General features: G+C 43.2%; 1 protein-coding gene across 1 annotated transcript in view; it reads right to left on the reverse strand.

The window, feature by feature from the left end:
* The window catches only part of NOTCH4 (notch receptor 4), a 366,092-nt gene that overhangs the window by 95,101 nt on the left and 258,642 nt on the right, over nt 1-12,349 (reverse strand). The window contains exons 23-25 of the mRNA XM_086924525.1: nt 11,334-11,591; nt 9,084-9,196; nt 4,056-4,600 (exon numbers count right to left, since the gene is read on the reverse strand). Of these exons, the coding sequence (XP_086780651.1) occupies nt 4,056-4,600; nt 9,084-9,196; nt 11,334-11,591 (916 nt within the window). The remainder of the gene's footprint in view (nt 1-4,055; nt 4,601-9,083; nt 9,197-11,333; nt 11,592-12,349) is intronic.

Below are 12,349 nucleotides of genomic sequence, written 5' to 3' on the forward strand. Positions count from 1 at the left end.
TAAAGTGTCAGTCTATGAATCGCTTTCGTGTATATGCTACATACGTTTTTTTTCATCAGCATTGCAATATCAAACAAACACAAGGGTTCATAGACCATGGCACTTGTGACACGCCAGTCGGTGTCGGTTTTTAGTCAGAGAGACTTGCATTAGATAACATTTGATGTATTTTTGTTAGTTACCTCGTCATAAGAAGATAGATACCCCCGCATGCAAAGTGTGCTTGGTTAAAAATCCAACTTATTGGTTCAAGGATGGGGCCTCAAGATTGCCCAGTGTCAAAGGCACAGCGGGGCATATTAACAAGCGGAAGCGATAATTATCGCTGACCGCTGTTAGCGTGAGAAAATCTATAATAGCGGGGATTATCGCATTTTTCAATGGAATAACGCTCATTTCCAGCGATATTCCATTGAAAATGGCGATAACCTTGTTTATAGGACAGGGTAATCTTAGCCATGTAATCCACCTCCCATCGGATTACATGGCTAAGTCAGGTCACAAGCAGGCGTTAGGAAAGTAGCGTTAACTGTGATTAGCGCTACTTTTCCTAACGCTCTGCTTGTTAGCGTGCAGCTTGATAATAGGAGAAATGTTGCTTAGCGACATTTTTCCTATTATTTTGCTCGGGAAGGCCCACTTTGCATCTCATTAGAGATGCAAAGAAGGGCGTTGTTGAAAGGCTCGCGAAATCAGCAAAACACACGATAGTGTGTCTTTTCTGATAAGGCGATGAAATTATGGCCGCTTTTCGGGCGAAAACGACCGCAAAAGCGGCAATAATTTTATATCGCCTCCATGGCAATATGCCCCATATTTCCCTCATTCTTTTTGTTTGCTTTTTTGTGCATGCAGATCTGCATTTGAGTGAGGAAAGCAGACCTGCCAATACCATGCTACCAGGAAATACAAAACAGATTTTGAGACAAAAGGACGATCACGTAAGCTAAATGTTTATATGCAATAAAAAAATGCATTTGCAATGCAATAGGCCTCGCATTAGCGACAGTTTGAGCTATTGGCATTGAAAATGACAATGCCTTTTATTTATTTCAGGACCAAAGTGTGTAGGTGCAGATTGCTTAATTTTAAGTGATTGCGTAATTTAATAAATAAAATAATTTTAGGCAAGAATAACATTTTTATCACATTTTAGCGGCCAAAAACGTAAGATGAGACTATCCCTTCCTCTAACGTCCTTTTTTCTTTATTTATTACTGGAGCTAGAATTAGTTCAATGATCTGATCGATACTAAATGTAATATTTACACCCATGTAAACCGCCCAATCTACTATATGGTGATCCTCCAATTGTAACCGGTCATTAACAACTGCCTAGGCTTTATTACGATTCAAGGATTAGCCAGAAAACGTCCCAAATCTTAGGGCTTCATTTACTAGCTCCTAAATTGTCCCTTAGGGGTCCAAGTGTCACAGCTGTAAGCAAGAATGTTTTTGGTTTTGTTAATACCATAAGATGTCATTGGTCTAATTAATACATTAGATTCTAATCCCTTATCAAAGGATCACCCCTGCCTCGTACCATTTATTATCTGAAAAGGGTCAGACTGTCTCCTATAATTTGAAGCCAGGCTGTTGGGTTGTTACGGACTGCTTGAAAAGCAGCCGCGGTCCGTGTAGGTAACAGCGGTGGGGCAGTGGGGCCAAGTAAAGGGGGATTTCAAGGGCCGATGCAGAGGGAAAATTAATAATTTATTTATTTTCCCTCAGCATCGTCCCTCGAAATCCCCCTTCACTCGGCCCCACCACTGTTACCTGAACGGACCGAGGCTGTCCATGTACGTCTGACCTCTACTTCTAAATGCCAATCATAGATGCCTTGGGAACACAATTCTGCTCTACCTTTACTGTCATATCATGCCTTTGTGCCTTCCACTTTGCAAAGCATTATTTCCCATTAGGAAGAGTGGGCCTAGAGAAGTGCACTGTCAGTGACACTGGCTGCTTTAGATAAAAATAGGAAATCCTCTCTGGAAAGAAGAGGATAATATTGAGGATCAACTGCTCTTGATGGGGTTCTAAAAGAGGTTGCGTAGCACTCTAGGCCATCCTAGCAGAAGAAATACCTGGCAGTCTGTGAAGGTGGAAACCTCAAGGCATGCAAACAAATATGGCACATAATTAGGGGCTTATTACAATGGTGGGCGGACATAGTCTGCCCGCCACCGTAACGGTAATCGGGACCGCTTGCCAGGGGTGCGGGAGTCCCGCCATGCAGATTAGGATGCGACTGCCACACTGTCGGTCACATCCAGCATATTATGCATTGTGGCGGGAGGTGCTGTCAGCAGCACCCGTCGCAATGCACAATATGTATGATGTGCATTTCCATGCACAACGTGGCAGGCACCGCACGGTGCCTGACAGCTTGTTCATGCAAATGGAGGGGGGTACCCTAGGTACCCCACATGTGCACCCTTCACCCCCCAACACCATGGGGGCCCGCAACGGGCCCCCAATTGTAAAGACCGCATGCCCCAACGGAAAGGCCTATTTCCGCGGACATCATAATATGAATGGCGGTGTCTGCAAGACAGCGCCACCATATTGTGTCCTATTTCCACTGGTCGACAAATTGACCGGCGGACGGAATTACCGTCCACCGCAGTACCCCCGTCATCATAATTTGGCGGGGGGTAAATGGCATGCGGACGGTGTGTTATGGCGGGCGGATCGCCATTGTAATGAACCCCTTAGTTCTCCTGAGCAGCTCTTAGGGATGAAGAAGGCTCCAAGGAGGAAGTATAATAGTAGAGACAGGCTGACTCTGTTACCCTTCTATGCCTTTATTTATACCTAGAAAAATGATGTAAATGCACCTTCTTAGATCCTGTCATCCCTTTCCTCTGGTTACTCTTGTTACAGAGATCCTATGTAGTTTCATCTTTCCCACTGTTTCAGCACACAGCTGCTCTCCTCTTTTCATACCAGGTCTTCTGGTATTAATTTAATGTTTTTTATTTGCTGTTTACTTTAGGCTTGCAACAAAGCTGTTCCATGTACTCTGTCCTACAACATGTTTTTTAAATGTATTTTTTAGCCCCACGTTTATCACATCATCAAACAGAATCTCGCAGCAATCTTACATTGTATTGTTTTGTTCTCTTTAAAAGTTTAAATGCCTCACTACTACCCTTCCAGCTCTTTTACAACTTCAAATAAGTATAAAAATTATGGAGCCTCTCTTTAAAGCATGTCAATGGAGAAGCTAGCAGGATTTGCAAGATTCCAGGAAGGTGGGACCTCAGTGAGTCTAGTCTTCCGTTTCAAGATTCCAGAAGGTGAGACCTCAGTTGGTCTTCTCTTCTGTTTCAAGATTCCAGAAGGTGATACCTCAGTTAGTCTTGTCTTCTGTTTCAAGATTCCAGAACGTTAGACTTTAGTGAGTCTAGTCTTCTGTTTCAAGATTCCAGAAGGCGAGACCGCAGTGAGTCTAGTCTTCTGTTTCAAGATTCCAGAAGGTGAGATCACAGTGAGTCTAGTCTTCTGTTTCAAGATTCCAGAAGGTTAGACCTTAGTAAGTCCAGTCTTCTGTTTCAAGATTTCTGAAGGTGAGACCTCAGTTAGTCTTGTCTTATGTTTCAAGTTTCCAGAAGGTGAGGCCTAAGTCTAGTCTTCTGTTTCAAGATTCCATAAGGTGAGACCTCAGTTAGTCTAGCCTTCTGTTGGGCAGCAATTCACACTAGATTAAATGAAAAGGCTTGCACACAGAGGCACAACCATATAGATGCTTGAGTCTATGACTGAGAAGACATGTGAGCTTTAAAGTACTATCCCTAGCACCTGGTGCAGGAAGGTCAGGATGTACATTAAGAACATTCTTTTCCTCTGGAAGCACTTGGTTGATGATGGCCAATAAAATGTTAGTATTTTATGAGTCTCTAAAATGACCAACAGATGCCCAGGAGCCCAGAAATTCTGGAAAGAAGCAAGCCGAATCTGTAGCCATGCTCATTTTAGAGAGAGAGAGAGAGAGAGAGAGAGAGAGAGAGAGAGAGATAGAGAGAAATATAAAAGATATTCATGGGGCTCACTTGCAAGTCTTGGTGTCCGTGCAGTCGAAGCCGTCGTACAGACAGTCATTAGTGTTACATTCAGATTGACACTGTCCATCCTTAAAGAACTGCCAGCAGTATTCAGGAACACAGGCTTTCCAGGGGTCTGGCACCTGTAGGGAACAGTCGCCCCCATCCCAGTTGCTGCCATGAGTGTTGCACTGTGTATCACATTCACCATTACCTCTCAGCTGCTGGCATGGGCTGTGTTCATTCTCTGAATGTCCAGGAAACTCATTGGTGCCACCTCCAGCAGGGCCAGCCTGGCAGAGGCGCCCAGTGAAGCCAGCAGGGCAAGTGCATTGGTAGAATGGCTCAGTCTGGGTCTCAGAGCAGGAGGCATTGTGCTGGCAGGGGTTGGGGGCGCAGCCAGACTGCCTTGGTAACCGGCATTCTGGTCCAGCAAAGCGGCCAACGCAGAAGCAATAGGGCCCAGAGGGGCGGGACACACATAGGCCACCATTGTAACAGTGCAGAGGGCCACACTGCTGGACAACCACATTGCAAGTGGCACCATCAAAGCCCTATGAGAAAGAAAACAGAGGAGAATGAACATGATGGTAACAAGTAACACAGAAAACCAACAACACCCCCACCCGCCGCCCAGCCTGAAAATTGCCTGTGTTGTGCACTGACCTATCTATGTAACCTGGAAGTTTGAACTCATGCAAAAAAGTGTTTTGTAATATTTTCATAGATTGTGTTTTTAGATCTGTGACAATTGATGCTAAGGCTTCCGGTAGGATTGATGATTTGTTACATATTGGTGGGTCTACCAATCTCTAGGAACTCTTGGTGGGCTTTTGACTGGGACTTCTCCTGGGCCCACACAAGGGAGTCAAGCTTGTCATCAATTCCAGGCACAGCCAGAATGTTTAGCAGGTCTACTTGAACCTCTAGTTTCTCAGAAAGAAATGGGGGGCAAAGAACTTCAGGGGAGCCAGATTTGGCAGCTAAGTGGATACTTGATTTGGAGATGTTAGAGTGAATTCAGTGAGCAACATGTCATTCATTACTCGCTGGTCGTTTAGGTCTGTATTAACTTTAGATTTGTCGAAAAGGTCAACATTTTTCTCAACTTTATTTTTAAATGTCTGTGAAAGCAAGTTGCAAAATTCTTGATTGTAAATAGAAGAATTGTTTTTTGTTACTGAGGTGAGTTTCTTTACAACCAAAACAATTCTTTACTAGAATTACTGAGCAATGGCCATATTCGTGTACATTGTACAGTTTATAATCATTCGGTAGCATGACATTACCAATTGACAACAAGCAATGTGTGCTAGAAAGCTGCCTGCAAACAATTATTAGAAAATACAGCAGATTCCGCTATAAACGTATAGAATGCATATAAGGCTTCTTAGGCAAATATTCAATAGTAGAGAAATGCCTTTGACGAATCTATCAAAAGGGGACTGTTAGACAAAATATCAGCATTTCCATATCTTAATGTGGCAAACACATCAAGATGAGATCTCTCCCAAATAGAGAAGGGTTCCATAAGCACGTCATCATTTAAACCTCAATTGCATGCCACCTGAGACGCATTATTAGTTTACATGGCCTGGGGTTAGGAAGGCCTGTTAGTTCGATCACTGTGACATGGAGTTTCAGAGATAGGCCTTCTGACCGATTCTATGAGCTCTCCACCGAGAGGGTTTTGGTCACATTCATCCTTGCTTGCTCATGTAATATCATTTTGAAATTACCCGTAATGATCAGAATAGAGCTTGATGTTATAGAAGGTTAGAAAGATGACAGCCCAGAATGCGGCCGCTAGGATGTGACTGGGTATTCCGGGTAGGTCCAGTACTAAGCAACTTCTCCGAGATTTGCACTGGCTTCCGGTTGACCAGCGTGTTCTGTTTAAGGCTCTTCCCATTACCCACGGTGCCCTTTATAAATCAGGGCCCATGTATCTCAGGAGACGCCTTGACTTCTATGTACCTCCCAGACACCTTCGCACTACGGGAGAATGCATTGCTGTTATTCCTCGTCACCGCCTCGTTAGAATGGGAGGCAGCTCCCTCTCTGTCAGGCCGGCGAAGGCCTGGAACAGTCTGCCCTTTGAGCTCAGGAACAACCAAGACCATAGGCTGTTTAAAAAGAAGTTAAAAACCTTGCTTTTTGATTAATCATCCAGCCAGGGTCTACACCATCCTGTCTCCTCCGAATTGGCTTTTGGGACCGGACACTTCCGAGTATCCATGCGCACTACAAATGGTGGATAACATAACATAACAGTACTAATGCCTGACCCTTGTATCAAAGAATCTGTCACGATGAACTCTGGAGAAGGGGAAGTCATGAAGCCCTTCTCCCTCAATATGTGCTTCTACTGACACAAAGAGGAAACAGCTGAAGACAATAGAGTCTGGTGTTCAGGACTGTGACCAAATAGGAATCCATGGGCCCCAGAAAAGAAGAGCCTAGTCTGGCCAGTGTTTGAATGGTCATCTACAGCAGCTGTCCTCTGAAGGATACACCTTTGTTAACCCTAGTCCTTATAACTGTTGCTGAATTCTAGAAAAGCTCTATCAGAATGATGGTGAATTTGTTGAAGTTTATTTGTTGGGACAATTCATGTCAACCATGGATTGTTCTTTGCAAATATTGCATCATGTTTTGATGTGAGTGGGCTTTGATTACTTAGGGCCAGATGTAGTTAAATACCATTTACCGATTCTAAAATACCGAATTTTACCGATTCGGTATTTTAGAATGGGTAAACGGTATGTATGTATTCATTCGGTAATTTTTACCGAATCGGTAAAATTCGGTAAATACCGATTCAGTATTTACCGATTCGGTATTCCCCATTCATTCCTATGGGCCTGGAAATACCGAATCGGTAAGAGGGGATAGACCTACAAGGGTGGCATGGTGTCACATTTGACACCCAGTTGCACCCCTGAATAGTGCATGGGTGCACATGTTGCACACATACATGCCCTAAGGGTATGTATGTCTGCCACATGGCACTGTTAAAAAAGCACAAAATTGCTTTTTTAACGGTTTTCGTTATTTACCACCAACTTGTAGTTGTTGGTAAATAACGAATCCTTACAATTGAAAAGCAGTCACTTGAGTGCTTCCTACATTACGGATTCGTAATTTACCGAATCGGTATTTAAGAATTCGCTAATTTACCGATTCCTTAAATTACCGATTCGGTAAATTACCGAATCCTTAAATTAGGCCCCTACATCTCAAATGCCTAATACCGGTCGGTATTGGCCGAAATTCGGTAATTTTGGCCGTTACAGACCGGTATTAGGCTTCCTACATCTGGCCCATAGTGGCTCAAGTTTTTCCTGTCTCTTTCTCAGAAACCCAAGCTTTGCCCTCGTGCACGTTACCCTCTATGCCACAAATCATTAGTGTGAATCTTGAAGCAAACCCACACAAACTTTGCATTCCTTGCCTATGAAAAAGAGGTGGCACTGTGGTAGAAGCAGCTGACGAGAGATTGCTCTTGGAAGCAAAGAGAAAGAAAAACTCCTACCTCCAGAAAAAAAGTTTCAGTTTTATGGCACATCACTAAAATGTTATGTGAATCCAATAAATGTAAGAAAGGTGATTTTTGCAATGGGAAACAATCCTAGAAAAGGCGGTCGTGTACAGTATCTGTGCTCACGGGGCTGAAAAATGACATGTCTCTACTAAATATGCCCTGTATCGTATTTCAGTGGAGTTTATGGACTCTCTCTATTGCAGAGTCAGAAGTCCCACATATGTAAGCTGAAATAGGATACTATTCTCTTCTTTTCCGGGATTTTTTGAGAAGTGATTTTAAAAAACGCGCTTTATGATGTCTGCATTTTATCCAATTGGATTTGTTTTAAAAGACAGAAAACATTTCCGCGTAGCAGTCTGGTGACCTTCCGTTGGAGGGTGGGAAGAGATGCCAAGGAGAGTCTAAAATTCTGATTAAAGAAGCATATTTGGGAATCCTCCATTACTTGTTAAAAAAAACATTCACAGTTTACATAAATGAGGGTGAGGAGGATGAACACATTTAATTTAAATGTGGAAGGAGATAGACACGAAAGACTTACACGCTACTATCCTATAGCATGTTCAAAATCTTTTTATTAATAAATGAACATTTTATTTATTTATAATATGTTCCAAGACTGCATGCACGGAGATATTCAATTGTTTATCAAATAAAATTTGATGCCAGAGAACTCTAGTCTCTCGTGTGCATTTACTTCCATTTGGTTTTATTTTTCTACATAATCTCATGTCTTCAATAAAACCAACCAGGGAAGAGAAAAGACCTGATTTAGAATGTGGTGAACTGCTTAAGGCGTCATAAAAAATATGGAGAAAAAAGACAAAAAAACGTCCCTACACTCCAATATAAAGCGGGCAGAAGCCTCGCTCACCGGTTCGATCATAAAATATATGACAGATATCGCATCGGATTTGTTAGAAGTGCTGTAGGATATAATGTACTTGTAATATGGCGGATAGGATATCCATCATGCTTGTGACGTAGTAACCTGTCCACCAATTTCCAAACACGGGCCAGAGTGTCTTAGCAGTCACTGGTATGAAAAAAAAAACAGATACTTGCATTTTCTGGCTGTCGAGATTGTATTTATCTTTGTGCTTTATAAGTGTTATCTAGTCATCCATCCATTCACCAACCCACCCACCCATTCGTCTGACCGTCTGTCCGTCCATCCATCCATAGCCATCCACCCTCACATCCATCTGCCTATCCTATTATACCCTCATGCTCAAAATAAGGCTGTAATGGCCCCACTCAAACTTCCCAAAAAACGTAAACTGGATTCCCAGTCACTGAACTTCTCAAATCTTCAAGATAGCAATATTTTAGCAGCTAGCAGTGACCCTGTGGTGGCCACAAATCTGTGCATTAAATTAGTGCCCTGCTGCAAAGAACTGCAGCTGAATCAGTTCTTGCTCTAGAGCAGTTTTTCCAACGCGAAGCGGTGTAGTATAGTGAAAATACCACAAGAGCTCCTCGTAACTTACAGGTGGGCAGCTGCAGGTGTAGCCAAGCGGGGTGTTCACAGTGACTGCGCATGTCCCACCGTTGCTGCAGGGGTTACCTTGGCAGGTGTTGATCACAGACTCGCAGCGTAGACCTGAAAAAAGGAGAGAACCACAGAAGAGTCGCTACAGTTACCAGAAAAACTCACAAAACGTCTCCTGAAGGATACAAACGTAATGAGATACCCCAAGGAACTTAATAATGCTCGAATTTTAGAAATCAATGGTTTACTAAGGACTGGACTTTGATTTAACAGCAGCGGAACAATCAAATCCATGTCTTGATGCTATCCTGCGCAAACCCGGAGGCAAGGAATTCTCCTCTGACTGTCCTCAGAAACAACATAAGTGATGAAAGGTCTGGCCATCTGGCATGGCCGGGTGGACCAAATGACACTTCTTTCTTCTGCAGACGCTTCTAAATCTGACAAAGCTGCCTTGACTGGGATGGCACCATCTCTGCCTCCACCACACCAGCCACATGGCAGCAGGCCTGCAATGGTCTAAATGCCACCCTTAGTCTGTGTGCAAGAAAACTTACTTGTCATTTTCAGAGGCCCAAACCACAAAATGTTGAGGCTGTCAAACAGGACAAAGCAGCACATCCCAGCCAGAAAATTGTTTGGTCAACTGTGCATGTCCATGGACTCACAGAGTGACAACAAAATGTGGTATTCAACAGTAAAAGTCAATCAGCATTCACAGTACACAGAAAGTGGTCAAACTAAATTTCCAGTGAAATTGACCAAATTTGCTTTCACATGTGAAACTCTACCCCTGAAGCCTCTGAAAAATATGTAAGTGTGTTCCAGAAGGAGTTTACTCAGTTCTATACAATATACTCACAATCTACACTATATTCAAGGGCAAATCAAAGTAAATCATTTCCACAAAAAACATAAATGTTTTGGAAATACCAGTTATCACTAGATGGGAGGCCGCTTGTCAAGCTGCGAAATAAGGGGAAAGTTTTGAAAAGTTACCAAAGACCCAAATGATTACTGTGGCAAGACCAAAAATGTAAAACACGCCACAGCAAGCAACAATGCCATTGTGGCTCAGCCTTTAACAAAGATGTTCCATGCCTAATTTCCCACCTCTGCCTATCTGCCTGCCAGAAGGAAGGAAAAATATAATTTTACCTCACAGCATTTACTAACCTCTTTACCCCACGCTTAGTTTTGGATAGATCACCCCTTTCTGTGTATCACACTTTCCTGAAAACCCTGTTTTGCACATGACTCACACTCTACCTACATATTGCACCTTTACCTGACGTTACTGCGGATCCCACTCCCACCTGAAAACCCGGCATTAATACTGTATTTCAGCCTCGCTTGTGTATTCCGTCTCTCCATCTGCCTCTAACCCTTGTGTGATCATTCAGCTTTACTCATGTGTCCCACTCATAGTTTATTCAACGCTGGCTTCTGTACTCCACTTTTGCAGATGTGGCCACTCTAACTTGTATATTGCACACATTCCTCAAATGCTTACCTGGACACCCTACAGTTGCAACCTAGCCTTACTTGGGTGTGCAACAATGAGTATCTTTAGCAGACCCTATTGAGACCAGCCCTCCTCTTTGGTGAGGGTCCCTCCCCTTGCATTACCTCATTATCAAGGCCCCAACATGTATTTTATTTATTTATTTATTTTTGGCATTTGTACAGCGCTCTGTTACCCGTAGGTGTCCTGGCGCTAAGTGTCAATCCTGAGGTAGAGGCGGATCGGGAATCAGTTGGTAAACAGCCATGTCTTTAATGCTCTTCTAAAAGCCATAAGGTCCGTCATTTTTCTGAGGGCATGGGGCAAGGCATTCCAGGCTTTGGTTGCGCCCAGCACAAAGCTTATGCCTCCCCAGCGCACTCTCCTAATACGAGGCACAGCAATCAACCCCAGGTCTGCTGATCTGAGATTTCTAGTCGGGCAATACCAATGAAAGTACTGCCGAAAGAATAAGGGTCCCTTGCCTTGTAAGGTCTTAAATACTAGGCATAATGCTTTGAATAGAATCCTCTTTCGCATTGGGAGCCAATGGAGTTTAGCCAGCTCCTGGGACACATGTATATCTCAAAGTTAAATTCCTATCTATGATGGTATGCCACCCTTGGACCTGATGATTTATTATGAACTCCCGCACCTTTTCTTTAGTCTCTGTGAAGGGACTGAGTGGCATGTTGGAAAGATATAAATACATTTTTAAAAAATTCTGTCTGCTGGCTGCCTTACCTGTGTACCCCTGCTTGCACTCGCACTGGTAGGCGTTGGCCAGCTGGACGCAGTCGCGAGCCCCCCTAGCATCGCAAGGGTTCGAGAGGCACTCGTTCACATCCCCCTCACACCGCTCCCCCACGTACCCTGGGGGGCAGTGGCAGGAGTAACCACCGATCCTGTCTATGCAGGCGCCTCCATGGAAGCATTTGGGCTCAGAGGTGGCAGGATCACTTGGGGGGTCGCAGTCGTTGATGTTAATTTCACAGTGGGTACCTGAGGGGCAGAGATGAGAGGAAAGGATTCAATGTGGTGCTGATGAAAACAATGTCAATAACAATATATAAGATATTATTAATAGTTTGATTACAGTTGGATTAACATCTACAACTCTATAATCAAATAATAAACAATAGTTATTAAATTACACCACTCCTTTTCTGTTTTTTTTCATGCTTGTTATCTAAGCCCACTCCCTTTCTAACTACTGTTCACAGTAATAATGACAGACGCGAGTCCTACAGCCAACACTGTGTTTTGCGATTTGTCCCATTATTCCTAGCAGGCAGATATTTTTTCAAATAATACTGATGCCTTTCCTAAGGATGTATGACATTACAATGCATGCTTTTACCACGCATGATGTTACAACGCAGTTTTTACAACGCATGCTGTTACAACGCATATCGCTTTGGGGTGCTGGATAGTGAATAGTTAAATTTACTATTCCAACTCCAGTCCCCGTGGATAGGAGGGAAGGTGTTGGATAGTAAATTAAACTATTCCCTATCGTAGAGCGCCCCCCAGTGCAATGCGTTGTAATGGTTTTCGTTGTAAAACCTGCGTTGTAAAAGCACTGCGTTGTAAAAGTTTCGTTGTAAAGGATGTTTCCCCTTTCCTAAGGTTTCATTTGTTTCAGTCTTCTAGCTGAAATTCATCTCTCAATAACTCAAAGGCTGGAGAATCCGTACAGTAGATAATGTATTTAATAGTAGACCAAACTTTCTATTCATTGGTATTTTACAATGCTGTTA

This window comes from Lissotriton vulgaris, chromosome 5, assembly GCF_964263255.1.
Source record: "Lissotriton vulgaris chromosome 5, aLisVul1.2, whole genome shotgun sequence".
Lineage (NCBI taxonomy): Eukaryota > Metazoa > Chordata > Amphibia > Caudata > Salamandridae > Lissotriton > Lissotriton vulgaris.